The 17230-nt window shown below is 35.4% G+C and overlaps 1 protein-coding gene across 2 annotated transcripts; it reads left to right on the top strand.

The window, feature by feature from the left end:
• The first annotated feature begins 628 nt into the window (after positions 1-628).
• On the top strand, positions 629-16691 carry LOC101742532 (F-box only protein 11). 2 transcript variants are annotated; one of them, XM_062676067.1, is made up of 16 exons: positions 629-673; positions 830-1509; positions 2378-2562; positions 3308-3545; positions 6211-6378; positions 6869-7073; positions 8404-8665; positions 9364-9588; positions 9671-9915; positions 10045-10371; positions 10494-10688; positions 11452-11757; positions 12473-12653; positions 13309-13456; positions 13991-14089; positions 14900-16691. In XM_062676067.1, the coding sequence occupies exons 3-16, from the start codon at positions 2499-2501 to the stop codon at positions 15027-15029; spliced, it is 2793 nt and encodes a 930-aa protein (XP_062532051.1). In that variant the 5' UTR covers positions 629-673; positions 830-1509; positions 2378-2498; the 3' UTR covers positions 15030-16691. The 2 variants fall into 2 exon arrangements, with proteins under 2 accessions (XP_062532051.1, XP_004924574.1); XM_004924517.5 differs by lacking the exon at positions 2378-2562 and having other exon boundaries at positions 643-1259.
• Positions 16692-17230: the final 539 nt, after the last annotated feature.

Here is a 17230-nt window from a genome sequence, read left to right as displayed (position 1 = left end):
AGAATATTGTTTGAAATGATATAACACTAAGATTGCGTCAATACTTTTTGAAAGCAGTAACTGAACAAAAGGTCTCACTGACCACAATTAGAGACACAATTAGTACAAGATGCTGTAAACTAGTGTTATTGGAGCCTATATTGATTACACATTACATGTTAATCACTGCCATTGCTCTTTTATTTTTTTATTGCTATGTTGGATGGACGACCTCACAGCTCAGTTTTTACAATACTGTTAAAATTAAGACCTTAGAACTCTTGTCTTAAGGTGGGTAGCATTTACGTTTTTGATATCTTTGGCCTCGGTGACCACTTAATAGCAGGTAGTATGAGAGCTCGTCTACCCATATAAGTAAGAAAAAAAGTACAACGGCTACCCTTCCCTTCCCCTTCAAAGTCTATAAACCGAAACGCATTACTGCTTCACGATAGAAATAGGCAGGGTGGTGGTACCCACCTACCCATGCGAGCTCACAGGACACCCTATCACAAGTTATAAAATAAGCGAGTGGTGGTATCTATCTGCCTGTGCGTGCTTACGAGAGGCCCTACCGTCAGTTAAGATTCGAGGTTAGAGAATATGGAGATTAGAGGTTGGACTCTCATTGATAAGCCTACTCGTCAACATATTTATCACATTATCTTAATTTGTCTAGCAGCTAATGATGCAGGTAATCTGAAAATTGAGTAAAAATGATTATTATTATTATTATAAATAAAGTGGTTTCAATACAATAGGTCAGCAAATATTGTCAGCCAGAAATTCACTGGACCGGCTCGAACGTCTGAATACTCTGAACATTACAGCTCGAAAAGTTTTGTTATAGGTGTCGCTGTAAACGTCGTCGCCATATTGACTCCCGAGATCCGCCATATTTGCTGAGAATCGGCCCGTTGCTTGAGGGTGGTGTGAATTTATTGAGAATAATAACGAAATAATGATTTCAAATAGAAATATACAATAAATTTTATTGTAGTGCTTACTGTTTTATTCTGAAAACCGTTTTTTGCGTCTCCCTAGTTCTGCTAATGGTGCTTAATCTACATTTCCCGTTTCGTCTACTCGATCTAATCTAAACAGAAAATGGCCGACGGTGTTGGTGCGGGTGTCTCCTTTGTTTAGACCTGAATTTTAGTGAATATAAGTGATAAAAGAAATAATGCCTAGTGCCTCGTTTTCGTCTTCGCGTTCTTACGTACGTAGATCGCGGAGAAAAGGCGGTCATCGAATACCACTACCTTCTAGGACACAATCGAGTAAGTAATCCGGGTCGACCGAAGTCGCCCAGACTTAGCTAAAGCTTTTATATTGTCGTTCTCGCCGTGGTCAAATGTCAATAGTAATCGAATATTTCCATATTTAAAGGTATTTGCTTTATATAAAAGGAAATAAAACAACATTCTGGACTGTTTGTGAAGTGAAAAAATCAAGTGAAAACGCTATTCAATTCGAAATAGTTGAGTGCCGTCGATCGTTGTTCCTGTTAAGATTATTGATGTGTTAATCGTTAGTTCCATTACTAACCATTTTCATGATAGTATTAGCTGCGCATTTCGGTGACATTTTGCGCATTATAGATATTGATTTACAAGATGAAAAATATTTAACGTATGATGAAACAGCTGTTTTGTACATGCTTAAATCTTCGGAGCGTGTTCGATTTGCATTACGAAACTATTGCAATTTCGCTGAAGCCTAACGCAGTACAATTAATTTTCACTTCGTATTGCTTTGGTATTTAACATTAAATGTTATATGAATAATAAAAGCAGTACTTACAATAGATTTATAAATTCTGTGGGAACATAACTCAATGTGTTATTTATTACGAAAAGTTTATCTATACAAAGTTAGATGTTGGTCAAAATTACTATATGAAATGGTTTAATATGGTTAAGCGTGTTTACATATCACAATTTTGATTGCAGTAATAAATAGGCTTTGTAAGATTTTATCACAATTGATAATGTAATTGAATCAATCAAAGAAAGTAAATATAAATGAAAATAAGATGTATTAGTGTTACTAATTAGATATTGAGCTAGCTATATAAAAAACGTGGGGTAAAGTTAATTTAAAATGTAAAGTTATTATGTTTCACATATTCATAATGCAATACAAGGATAGGGTTGTATTTTTAGCAACAAATCAAATACTACTTTCTAAATGAAGGCATGTATCTGTGAGGTTATTACTCAAGAATAATCTGAAATTTTAACTTTATTACTAATTTACATATGTTCCTAATTTTATCCATTCATAAAAATAGTGCAAAGATAGCTATTTCATTCTAATAAGATACTTTTCATTTGTACTCACTTTACAAACATTAATCATTTTGATCAATTTTCTTAAATTTAGGTGATCATTTCAGTGGCAAGCCATAATGATACACCAAAATTATCATAACCCAACTGCAAAAAATGGTTTTCGATGTAGTCTCCTTTTATATAAATTTTAAATTACACATTAAAAATTGACAAAAGGCATACAAAATGCCGAAAGCACGGAACAAAAGTACAAGAAGGAAAGGAAGGAAGAACAAACCTATTAAGAAAGGTATAATAAACAAGAAATAGTACAAAATGTTCATGTTTACAATTATCAAAATCTAATCACTATCACTTAGTATTTGGTCTTATAAATGATTATAGTACAGCTAGTAAGACTATGAGTAGTCTGCCTGCTATACATTGATGACCTTTACAATAAGAATTCATTAGAAAAACTATTAATCAATACAGGAAGTAAGTAATTAAAGGACTTAAGAAATAAATATTGAACATTTCCTATGAAACATTACTGAAGTTAAATTTTAGTTCAATTAAAGCATACTACTTCTAAAATATAAATATTTCTAGTTACGAAACTTTAAAAGGACAGTAGTGATTTATAAATTTATATTAAACAAAACTATCAATATTTAAGTGATGAATATTTTCCCTAATAAGGAATTTAAATTTTTTTACATAAAGCTACATTACAGAATTGTTAAATATAAGTAATTTGTTTGTTCATGACAACAAGCTTACTTTATCAGGATTTAGCAGATTTATTTGACATTGATATTCATGTTAATGTGTTTGGAGTTAAATTGTGGTTAGAGTAAAATCCATATTTTTTTCAAGTGAAGAATATTGCACTAATGTTATATACAAAAAAACTGACAAATAATTTCAATCAAGTAGAATAACTTTTGATACAATTAATTAGTACATGAATATTTTTCCTTTAGGCTTACAAACCATAGTCAATGATTAATAAAAAAATTAGTCATATAAACAGATCCAATGACTATTTTCAGGTGAACCATGTGAGTCAGTTCCAATACCCAACAACGTCACGGGCAGTGCGATGGCGGCGACGGCCGCGTGTGCTGGCCCAAGCGGTGGGGGCGGAGCACCACCCGTACCTGCTGCTGCACCCGCCACCACCGCCGGCCATCATAGCCCTTACGACCTGCGCCGTAAGTCGCCACCAGCTTATCACGAGCCCGGACCTTCAGGTGCTTGCTCATTGCCGGCCAGGAAGAGACCTAGAACGTGAGTAAAGAAAACATTACTAAATAATACTATAAGGTATTTGTAAATTATTTACAAGCAAAATGTAAGCCATTTACAATAAAATCCACATAAATTACACTTACCACAAATAACACACTGTTCTGTTCACAAAATGAACATATTTGTTTAAATTTTTGTTATCTCTTAGAAACATTGTTTTTAAAAAACTCTACAATTAACATAATAATAAACAATTTGTATGTAATTTAGATTGTTGATTTTACATAAGTCCTGACTCAACTTTCACTTTACAGTTGTGCCTTAAAGTAGAAGATTTGATAAACTAAAATTTTTATTATTTCTCATTATTTAATGAAGACTAGCTGACCCGGCAAACTTCGTAGTGCCTCTATCGATAAAAGACCTAAACTTTTGTATAAAATAAACTTAAAACAAACAAAAAGAATCTGTTCGACGAGGGACACATCAAAGGAAAAACAAAATTATTTTTATTTAATTCCAAGGATTTGCATATTTATGTACCTTTTAAACCTTTTCTGGACTTCCACAAATAATTCAAGACCAAAATTAGCCAAATCGGTCCAGTCATTCTCGAGTTTTAGCAAGACTAACGAACAGCAATTTAATTTTATATATATAGATTTTAGTAATAAATGAATTTTGAATCAACTATTGCTATTACAATTTTACCAACTAATTAATCTTTATATATATATATATATATATATATATATATATAATTCTACTGTATGTCACTGAACACCTTCTAAATGGCTGGATCGACTTGAATGAATTTTTGTGTATGCATTCATTAATTTATTTCATTATTTCATCGTCATTTTGTGTATGCCGAACAACGTCTGTCGGGTCCGCTAGTATCATATAAATATAGATGAAATCATCATATTTTTTAAGAAACAGTAGCTAGCAGAAAGTATACCAAACCATTTAAAAAAGTATAGGTTCCTTATTTGGAGTAAGGTTTTTTTTTATATTTATTTACTCTTCTATAACTAATTAACGAAGACGTTATTCTTTCATGCCTAATAAACGTTAGTTGGGTGAAATGGCGACAGGTCTCTGCAACAGCATGCGATCCGAGAATGACCCTTAGGCTGAAAGGGAAAATTTACAAAACAATCATTAGACCTGTCGTGCAAGGAAAGTAAACCATGAAAGAGGAGAGTGCATGCGACCGAAATGCGAATGTTAAGAAGGAATGAGTATATCAGAGGAAGTGTGAAAGTAGCCCCGTGATTGACAAATTAAAGAACGGACGGTTAGCGTAGTATGGACATGTGATGCGTAGACATGAAATGCATGTGACTAGGAGATATATGGAAATTGTAGTGCAAGGTAGAGGAGGAAGAGGTCGACCGAAGAAGACGTGGATGGAGTGTGTGAATGTGATGGGCTGATAGAAGCAAATGGAATAAAAAAATCGCTGTGCCAACCCCAAAGAAGAAGAAGAATATTTCATGCTAAAAAAAAGTTTAAAACAATAAATGATAGTCATCCATAACCACGAAAATTAAAGTTTTCGAAACGTTAGCAATAGTGGTAATAAAGAAATACGAGCTTAATCCAAAAAAGCAGTTTTAATAAAAATAGAAAACTTAAAATTTTGCTAAAATATTTGTGACTCATAAAAATATGTATGTGATGCGTTTATTTGTTGAATCAACTCACTGCCACTTATTAAACCTTTTTGGTATATTCGCCATTTTAAAATTATTGATCATCTCTACTGCAATGAAAAAAAAAAGCAATTTATTAGGAACCATATTATTATGCTTTATAAAGTTGAAAAACAATGTGACTCATGTGGCACACAACCGTCGTGACAACCTGAAGACATGCGGTGCGATTGTGGTCTCAATAGTATTTGGTAATGGTTGTCCCATCCTTCAAAACAGCGCCCATGATGGCAAAAATAAGCAGGATAGTGATACCTACCTGTGTCGCCATAAAATACACCCTGCCATTAGTGCCTAATTACTGTTTTTATTTTTTTTATTTTTTTTTATTCCTTAGAGGGATGGACGAGCTCACAGCCCACCTGGTGTTAAGTGGTTACTGGAGCCCATAGACATCGACAACGTAAATGCGCCACCCACCTCGAGATACAAGTTCTAAGGTCTCAGTATAGTTACAACGGCTACCCCACCCTTCGAACCGAAACGCATTACTGCTTCACGGCGGAAATAGGCGGAGTGGTGGTACCTACCCATGCGGACTCCCAAGAGGTCCTACCACCAGTAATTACGCAAATTATAATGTTATTCCTTCAACATGGAAGTCAATCGTGAACTTTTGTTTAATTCGTATTTCATTAGAAAAATTAGCACCGGCCTACCAGATTCGAACACTGATGCATCACTAGGTACAAATGCACTGGTTGTCTTATCCTTTAGGCCAGCTGACTTCAAAGGTGATTGTAGTACTAGTAAATGCTTCAGCATGGAGAATCCTTGGACACCTTTTATGACATCAACGGAAAGAGATAGGTAGTATGAGCTGACACGACACTGCTTACGCACTCATTCTCAAAACTAATTTATCACTGTAGGTATTTAAATTGACTTATCCAGATTGACTTGTAAAAGCACAGGATAAAAGACTTTCAGTTTCATTGAATAGCTTAGAAAAAAGATCTTTCAAAATGTTTTATTTATGGTCACAGATCACTCTCTCAAGGCGTGGACGTGTGCAATGTCTCGCAGTACTTGCAGTATGAGCTGCCGGATGAAGTGTTGCTCTGTATCCTGTCATACTTGACTGAACGCGACCTGTGCCGTGTCGCTCAAGTCTGCAAGAGATTTAATACAATCGCGAATGATACTGAACTATGGTAAGTTCCACTGGAAAACTAAATAGTTTGTTTTTACCATATTGGAAGAAATTTTATAAAACAATTGAGTCTTTTGCTTGAAGATTGATGGCAAAAAAAAAACTTTATACTTTATACTATCATGTGACACCAAACATTGTTTTATTGTAAACAAAACAATAAATTATAGCAGAATCTACAGATATAACTCACTGTAGTTGACAGTAAATATTTTGAACAAAAAACTACATGTTATATTTATTTGGGTTATCTATGTTTATAGCATCTGTTTACAATAATGATGACCTAGATAAACTGATACAAACAGCTTAAGAATATGCATTTGATAAAAATATATCTTATAGTATTTGATTTTGATAGGACAATGTGAAAGTGTTGGTTCCACCATGCCTGTTTATGCTCTGAAAAAATTAATTTACATAGTTTCACAGTAATGCTTTTAAAGACTTTGACTTCAAAATTTTCTAAATGAGTGCATGTTTTCGTTTAGGAAAAGTTTATATCAGTCTGTGTTTGAGTATGACACTCCACTGATGCACCCAGCACCGTGCCAGTTTGAGTTTGTAGCGCCTGATGAGTGCGACGCAGACAACCCATGGAAGGAGAGCTTTCGTCAGCTCTACTATGGCATACACGTCCGCCCTAGTTTTCGTCTAAAGAAGGATTCGCGTATCAGGCATTTTAATACAATCAGGGTGAGTTTAATTTTAAACACTTATCACATAATTTCCAAAGCTAATTGTACAAAACTTATAGTAAATAGAACAGTTAACATCCTGCTGTTGAAGGAAAAAACAAATCATTAGAAGTTTTAATTAATGAATTATAATGTATTTGAAATTAGATGTGTCCCGTGCTTTCATCTCCAATACAATTTCTGGCGAAAAATAAGAGCTTATGGAACTCGTCCGCTCTCCTCCATAACTGACCAGTTGATTTGTATATCTGTTGGTACGCAAACTTATGCACCAGTGAACACTCATTTATTATAACAAATATACTCAGTAGCACTCAGTAATATCATTTACAATAATACAAAGTTGGGCATAGGATATCCATTCTTATCATAATACCATGATTTTCTTTGCCTAATTTTGGGCATTAAGTCTGTCAATGTATCAAAATACATAGTGTAATAAAAAATAACATAATAATGATCTAGGTTGTAATATATCTTTGCAAAATTTCATCTGGTCGAAATCCAATTTTTGTTCAAGGAAGTGGTGACATAACAGTTAACGAATAACTTCTACAATGAAGGAGTAAATAACTATTTGTAAACACAAATTTGTAAAAAAATGTGAATTTAGTCGATTACCGCGACTATTATAAGTCCACGCGTGTAGATACATACGGTAGGACAGCAAATCCTTCATTCGTTCTAGTTTCAAGTATTTGGGAGCCGTCATATAACACAAAAAAGGGAATTCGATCTCATGTTTCAAGGTAGGGTCGGGACGGCATTCACATTGTGATTTCTAGACTACTCCCCAAATCTTGATCACGAAGGAGCCAATCACCGTTGACGCCCTAGAGACGTCCTTACGGGTCTGTTAGATCCAAAAACATTTGCATTAGACACCTTTAGCTCTAACACTAGGAGTAGGCTTAGGGATTCCGGTAACGGTACTGGACGAATTCGGTAATAAAGAGTTCGACGTGTAACCTAACCTAAACAACAACCCGCTGAGCTTCTCGCCGGATCTTTCTAGCGGGTCGCGATTCAGACTCGGTAGTAGATTTATTCGCGTAGCAGCTCTCTTGAGTTGTTAGGTCGCTTTTGGAGGCGTTCAGGCAGCTGGTAGCAAATCCCACCCGTCTTGGCTGAGCCTTTGCTCGCCCACCTGCCCTGGTGAAATTGGAGGAAAGAGGCCTCCAGACCACTAATAGTCCCTCAACCACAAAAAAAAATGATTTCTAAGAGATTTGGTAACTTAACACTAGTTGAGCGTTGAGTTCAATAACCTATCTAATGCAAATAAAAGGAAAACTTAAAAATAAATGAACTGAAATTATTTAAAACAGACTGCACTGGAATTCGTGGAGGAGCGGACAGGCAGCAGTGTAACCGCTAGTACGAATACCGCGGGCCCCACCACGAGCAGCTCTAGCAGTAGTGCCGCAAGCACAACCAACACCAGCAACAGTAACGTGTGCTCGTGCAACCCCACTGGCGCTTGTACGTGTCGCCGCCCGCAACCAACCCACCAACCGGCGCTAGTCTTCATACACGCTGGACTCTATCAAGAGGAATGTCTTGCTATTGATTCTGATGTGCAGCTTATTGGTGAGTTACAAGCTTCCTATACCTTATTGACTATTTGCATACTTGTTAAACTGGTGGTAGGACATTTTGTGAGTCGGCATGGATATCACCACCCTGCCTATTTGAGCCATGAAACAGTAATGCGTTTCGGTTTGAAGGGTGGGGCAGCTGTTTTAACTAACTGAAACTTACTTATATCTATTATCTATGGGCTCCAGTAACCACTTAACACCAGTTGGGCTGTGAGCTCATCCACCCATCTATGCAATAATAAAAACTACAAAATTGACAAGTGTGTTTTTATTTATTTGCGTCCATTTTGAGGTGGTCTTGTCATTATACCATCATAAGACAATAGATTACATGCGAGGTCTTGCAAATACATTCCAGGACAGTCACAATTTAGAGGAGAAGACTATTATAATTTTGTTAAATTTGACCATAAATCAATACCTAAAATGTATCGGTTTAAGTAAAGATGTGATGTTAAACAGTTGACAATAACCACAATAATAACACAATAGACAACATGAATTGAATTAGCATGTGTCAATTGCTTAATGCATTCCTTGTAGAATGATGAAAATTGTTCTTCAAATGCAAGCCTAAATCTTTTGGAAATCTATTCTACTTCTGACAAGACAAACTACCGCTAGTATTCATGTTATAACTCGAATCCATTACAATTTAAATTCAGTGAGTCAAATTTAAACTTTTAGGTTGTGCGACGGGCAATGTAGCGGAGTCTGTAGTACTTGAGCGTGAAGCGGAATCGACGCTGACGTTTGCGGAGGGAGCGACTCGGGCTTATGCCGGACACATGACGCTCAAGTTCTCACCGGATGCAACAAGTACCATGCAGCATCATAAGCACTTCTGTCTCGAGGTCTCAGATAACTGTTCACCCACAATTGATCACTGTATTATCAGGAGCGCTAGTGTTGGTTAGTACATTGTGATTAAGAAATCTATTTTGGGAATTAGTTTGTGACTATAAAAATATAAAAAATGAATCGTGTTCTCCAGTGGGTGCAGCAGTGTGCGTTAGCGGTGCCGGCGCGAATCCCGTAATCAAGCACTGTGACATTAGTGACTGCGAGAACGTTGGTCTCTATGTCACAGACTACGCGCAAGGCGCTTATCAGGATAATGAAATCTCAAGAAACGCCCTTGCTGGCATATGGGTCAAAAATTTTGCCAACCCTATTATGCGTCGTAACCATATACATCACGGACGTGACGTCGGTATATTTACGTTCGAGAATGGATTGGTAAGGACCATTTTATAAGGCTTTTCAGTTTTTCATGTGTGCTCAAAATGTTGACTAAATAAGTTATTACTCATAAGTTAATAATGTGCCATATGTGCCATTATAGTATATAAAAAATAACATTTACAGGGTTACTTTGAAGCCAACGATATTCACAACAATAGAATCGCCGGTTTCGAAGTTAAGGCCGGCGCGAACCCCACCGTAGTGCACTGCGAGATCCACCACGGTCAAACTGGTGGTATTTATGTGCACGAATCTGGTTTAGGCCAATTTATTGATAACAAGATACATTCGAATAACTTTGCCGGCGTATGGATAACGTCCAACAGCAACCCCACCATACGGCGTAATGAAATATATAATGGGCATCAAGGAGGCGTGTACATATTTGGCGAAGGACGAGGTCTCATTGAACATAATAATATATATGGAAATGCTCTTGCTGGTATACAGGTGAGCTCATTAGATGTTTTAATTTTGAATCTTCTTGACACTTAAATTAATTAATTTAACTTTTAAGTTATACACTGACAAGAATACTCAACATGTTATAATACAATAATGAATTATTCCAGATACGCACAAACAGTGATCCTATTGTGAGACATAATAAGATTCATCACGGGCAGCATGGAGGTATATATGTACATGAAAAAGGTCAAGGACTCATTGAAGAGAATGAAGTTTATGCCAACACATTAGCTGGTGTTTGGATAACTACTGGTTCCACACCTGTTCTGCGCCGCAACCGTATACATTCAGGAAAACAGGTCTGATTATTTGCGTTATATAGTGCTTTGGCTTCACTACAATATTATTACAAAAGTCCTTGCTCTGACATGTAAGATGTCAGGTGTATTTCATAGTTAGTGATGTATTTATGCTAAAATTAAAATGTAGCACCAGGTACTAATGTATCTATATAAATATGTACATAACATGTTCATGATAAAGTTCCACATTAAAAGAATACCATCATGTAGTAAAACTAAATTTTACATTTTCAAAAATGTTGCTGGAGTAAGTCATGAATGTTTTAGGCATCTTACCACCGCTGTCAACAATCTATAAAATGGAATACATAAAATAACTTAAAACATACCCATTAAATAGTTTTAAAAATAAAATTACCTTCAGTGTAAGAAGTATTTAGAATTCTGGGGATATTTACTATACCAAAAGTTGTGTTGTGCTGAAGAATAAATTTGTATATGATTTAAGAATGAGTGCAAGTTCATACCCATACGTTGTATTTATTTCAATAAAAATACTTATATACATTAATGAATACACAGGTAGTTTGAATCCAATTAAGTTCAATTTGTTATTATGGTTGTTTGTAATAGTTATTATAGCATATGTTCAACAAAATATGGATCACAGAAATTAAGTGAGTCACAGACAGGACAGTATTCTCTACTCTAATATAAAATAAACCTGTTATTGTTTAGTGTAATTGTTTTTTTTTTGTGAAAATAATATGTGGAAATATAAGAACAGTTGATCTATTTTATATAACCACTTCATTACTAGGTTGGTGTATACTTCTATGACAATGGTCACGGCAAGTTAGAAGACAATGACATATTCAACCACCTATACTCTGGAGTTCAGATTAGGACAGGCAGCAACCCTGTTATCAGAGGAAACAAAATTTGGGGTGGTCAGAATGGTGGTGTACTTGTATACAACGGGGGCCTCGGATTGTTGGAGCAGAACGAGATATTCGATAATGCGATGGCCGGTGTATGGATTAAGACTGATTCAAACCCAACGCTCAAGAGGAATAAGATCTTCGACGGACGTGACGGGGGCATTTGTATTTTTAATGGTGGGAAGGTGAGATTATTAATAGAGAATTTAGTTTATGTTTTGTAAATTTTAAAAACGAGATACATAATTTTTGTAGAATATTCAAGATTAAAATCTGATTTTAGCATCATGAATTGAATCTTAATCAGACAAATTTAGATTCAGTTGTAATAAATTAGACATTTTGTCCTTTAAATAAAATAAAAAAGCAAATGATGGAAGGGCGTTATTGTTTTCAATAACATATCCCTTGATTGAATTGATTTTAATCAATTAATCAAACACAAATTTGAAGTATAACAGTTTGCAGCAATAAATATAAAAATCCCAACCATCAGCAGACTTAACCTTAAAATAACCTAATAGATATTGATCTGTTTCTGATCTTACAATCTTTACAACTGGTAACTTAGTACTTAGCTTTAATCTAATCGTCTATGTATGTATAAACATACATAATATCTAATATCTATCTATAAATAGGCAAACACGAAACAGTTAAACACCATCATTTTCTCCTGTTTGTTGTGGGTGTCAGTAATTATATTGAAATTTCCTCCATAGTTGGTGATTAATTAATTGGCTTTGGTTACTATTTAACGTGAGCTCGTTCACTCATACAAAATTAAAATTTTATTTTTATTGTCATTACAATTAAATATTACATATTTAACAACAAATTTGCTGTATATCCTAGTTATGAAGTAGTAGTATCTTACAAAAATAAGCTATTTGTTTACAGGGAGTGTTAGAAGAGAATGACATATTTCACAACGCGCAAGCAGGCGTCCTGATCTCAACGCAGAGCCATCCAGTATTACGTCGGAACAGAATCTTTGACGGACTGGCCGCCGGTGTCGAGATTACTAATAATGCAACCGCCACCCTAGAACATAATCAGATATTTAATAACAGATTCGGAGGTAACTTCTTTTATATTCTTGTATACTTAATGCTTTGTCCTTTGAGAAGTTGTAAATGGGCTTTCTTATACATTATAAGTTTGCGCTCTTGCCATGTGAAATGTGCAAGAAATTTTCAAAATAGTTGAAGCGAATTAGATGTAGTTCAGTAGAGAAAATATGAAAGGAAATGCTTTCCATTGAATGGGGTGCATTATTCTGTAAACTGACTGAATGTTGTTATTTCGAACTTGTGTGTTAGTAGAAAATGTTTTAGCCCAATTGAGGTTTTTCTATCTATATTATATATATATATTAATGAATTGCTGTTCGTTAGTCTCGCTAAAATTTGAGAACGGCTGGACTGATTTGGCTAATTTTGATCTTGAATTATTTGTGGAAGTCAAGAAAAGGTTTAAAAGGTAGATAAAAATGAAAATGTTCTGAATTAAATAAAAATAGCAATTTTGTTTTTGTTTGTTTTAAGTTTATTTTATACAAAAGCTTAGGACTTTTATTTATCGTTTGAGGCACTACGAAGTCTGCCGGGTCAGCTAGTTCTGTAATAATTACCATTACAGTTAAAATATTGTTCAATTGACATAAAATATATCTTAAAAGAATATCATTAAATATTAATAAGACTGATATAAAATTGTTTTTTTGTTATTTGCAGGCCTGTGTCTGGCTTCTGGCGTTACTCCTTTAGTTAGGGGAAATAAGATATTCAGCAACCAAGACGCCGTTGAAAAGGCTGTCGGCGGTGGACAGTGTCTCTACAAAATCTCTTCTTATACTTCCTTTCCGATGCACGATTTCTATAGGTAAGAAAAATCATGGTCTCTGGATGAATTTTTCATTAAACTCTTTCTTGTAGGTCACTAAATTATATAATAGTTCATGAGCATTAAATGCAATCGAGCTGTGTCTATCAGTTATAATATAAACATCATTTTCCATAATTCAATGTAAGTTAGCAATTTTTAGTAGTTAAAATAGCCAGACAATCTTACAACTCAATTTGAATGCTGCTTCTTAGATTCCGCATCTTAGATTAGACCGAAATGTCTCGTGCATTAGTACAACAGCTGTTCGACATTTTAAAGCAGAATATTTAGATTACTTCGCGACAGAAATAACTAATGGTACTCACCAGCGCCGGTTTGGATCTAGAATTTAATATAGGGACTTTCGAAAATGATGAAGATATTCCTCTTAAAGACATATGATATGGGTGGTAATACAGATTTTTCGAATAAAACAACCGTTACGACACTGATACTTTTTTTTTTGTTGCCGTAGTTGCCGTAGATATCAGTCCTTTAAGCTGTGTCAACTTATTTTGTATATTTATTTAGGTGCCAGACGTGCAATACGACAGACCGCAATGCAATCTGCGTGAACTGCATCAAAACGTGCCATTCCGGTCATGACGTCGAATTTATTCGTCATGACAGGTAAGTCTATCTATAGGTCTATACATACATACAAATCTACGTAAAGTATTAGTTTTTAAGAGTAAATTCAAAGAAAAAAGAAGGGGATACAATAACAAAAAAAAAACGACCATTTCATGAATAAAATAATTCATATATTTCAGTTTTATTTTTGACCCCATCCACTTTGAGATACGAGATCTCAGATCTCAGTATAGTTACAACAGCTGCTCCACCCTTCAAACCCAAACGCGTTACTGCTTCACGGCAGAAACAGGTAGGGTGGTGGTACCTACCTGTGCGGACTCACAAAAGGTCTTGGCACCAATAAATAAATCTATTGGGATAGAAAACTGAAGTAATTTTCGAGATACCTTAAATACATTGTACGGTTTAGTATAAAGTTTTTTTATTTTATTTTTTCATTGCTTGAGCTCACTCCACTCAACTAACTAATAAAAAAAAAAGCATAACCATTTTGCCTATTTCTGCCCTGAAGGAATCATACAAACATAATCGAGACTTTTATCTCATCTGTTAAAGTCTCGTTTACATTGTTCAGTCTATGAGTTCTTGTGATCAATATTTTTGAAAATATATATTTTTTTATTGCTTAGATTGATGGACGAGCTCACAGCCCACCTGGTGTTAAGTGGTTACTGGAGCCCATAGACATCTACAACTTAAATGCGCCACCCACCTTGAGATATAAGTTCTAAGGTCTCAAGTATAGTTACAACGGCTGCCCCACCCTTCAAACCAAACGTACCCACACATACCCACAAACGTACGTTGCACGATTTAGTATAAAGTTTATGTTGTCTGTCGAAGGTTCTTCTGCGACTGCGGCGCGGGCACGCTCTCGAACCAGTGCCAGCTGCAGGGCGAGCCCACGCAGGACACGGACACGCTGTACGACTCGGCCGCACCCATGGAGTCGCACACGCTGATGGTCAACTGATGTCGCCGCCGCAACCCGCACTACTATTTTTTATTACCTAAAACTTCCTAGATGTACGTTCCTACGGGAAGTCGCCGATCTGTCCGGCCGTTTGTCTATATTCGTAATCGCGTTTCGAACGTTGTCGCTGTCTCTATGTGTAGTAAATTTTGTAATCGTCGGTACTTAAAACTTTGTTTCATCGAGTAGTAGTATCGTTGCATTCCCAAATTGTAATCGTACCGTTAGATCAAGATATCACGTTTAGAATAATGCTATTCATTTTGTAAAATTAACTGGTAGTGAGGTACGTAATATCGACTAGTTTGGATAATCGTCGATGTTTTATAATTATTTTGTTATCACCGGAAACTTTATTATTCCCATTTATTTACAATCTGAATGGCGACTCGCTGTCAGGACGGCTGAACATTCATCGATATAAACTGTAAATTTTATCTATTGACGACGATATACTGTATTATTTGTTGGGGCATTCGTTTGGCTATCCTGGCGGCGATGTTTTATCCTTGAGACGTTTTAGTTAATAAAGTGTTAGAAGTGCGCTATGTTTAAATTATGTAAGTTAAGTGTAGTGCGGCCGCGGTCGTGGTGGCACACGCGGCATCTAATTTCTCGTTTAGGAGTCCGCCTTGCCTAACTGTTTCGGCCCTCCTAATGCGCTTTGTAAATATTTATGTCACACAATAATCGAAATGTAGTAATTAATGTATTTGTATCATTATATTTTTATTATTGATCACAATATGTATGTTCGTTAATGTAAGTAACGGTAAGAAGAGTGGGAGCGAGACGCCGCTCGTCAGCTTCGTGTTGGTAAAAGACCACTATTACGTTGAGCCAGTAGATAGTGTGAAAGGAAATGGTCTCTGATATATATATATTCAAATTGAGTACGAATACACAATGCGTATTGAATTGGAGAAGATCTTAGGTACAATTGATATTTTTATTGTTAATTTAAATTTTGGTATTGATATGGATCGAAAAGCAATGCGTGAAACTGGAATGTGCCGTGCGTTAGCGGCCGGAGTGCTGATAGTGATAAGTTAGCCGATAAGCTATAAGAAATCTAAATTACTCAGTAATCACTATTGCAAGTTTCGAATTGTTAAATTATCCTCCATAGCACGGTCTGTTCTGATTCTGCTTTTATAATCCTCAATCTGTGATCATCGCTAAACGTGTTAGTGAACATAAACTTAGTTTAAAACCACGCGTATCAGAATTGACATTATTATTATTAGTTCGTTGAAAGGATAAAATGCTTTATATTATATATTTTGCTCCTACTAATACTGAGATAAAACGAGGATGAATTTACAAGGCAGTTGTTAATTACGTGATTTCTACTTTACATTTAAAAGGCTTAATGTTAAGAATAGCAAAAAATTATTAGTAAAGTTATCTTATACATTAAAGAGAACTTAAATTTTGTTTTCCATTTACCATTTTTTTTTCTTTTACCTTTTCTATCTTTTGTATTTAGCAATACTAATAGTGGTCAGGTGATTAACAACTTTCCGTTAAACTTTAATATATTTGGATGTAAAATTATTTATTAAATTGTCAGTATGTTTTAATTTATTGAACTCAGAACTGGATTTTTTCTACATGAGAATACTACTGTAAAAGCCGTGATATACATAATATAATATTATATATTGGCATTTTATTTACCCTGGCTCTACTTTTTCTTTGTCAATATATATTTCTAGAGTAATAATTTTTGTGATTAAGGGACGCGGTATATATGACATTGGACACAAGATAAATTCAAAATATAGAGATATTCGTAGAACCTCAAAACTAGATATTTTCTAAAGCCAACTATTTTATTTGTCGTTTTGATGTTAGGCTCATAGCTTCGCCCTTGCTTCCCAAGGCTTCAGGCTGTCTATGTATGAGGCATACAAGAAGATCGCCTTTCCGTACTGCCGATCACTGATCAGCTGGCGATCCTCAAGATACTTAAGGAGCTCGATGTTTATGATTCACTTCATCACCTTGCAAAGAAGGAATTTATCACGATATGACTGTAACTCGAGAGGTATGGACCCCGACCGAAGGAGGGTGTCTTCGGGTCTTTTTTTTACATTACCCTTGTAGGCAGACGAGCATATGGTCGACCTGATAAGGAGTGGTCACCGTCGCCCATGGACTTCAGCAATGCCAGGGGCAGAGCTAAGCCGCTGCCTAAC

Source organism: Bombyx mori, chromosome 25 (genome assembly GCF_030269925.1).
Source record: "Bombyx mori chromosome 25, ASM3026992v2".
In the NCBI taxonomy this organism is placed as follows: domain Eukaryota; kingdom Metazoa; phylum Arthropoda; class Insecta; order Lepidoptera; family Bombycidae; genus Bombyx; species Bombyx mori.
Note: the sequence above shows the minus strand (reverse complement) of the source record. Positions and strands in the feature narration are given on the sequence as shown.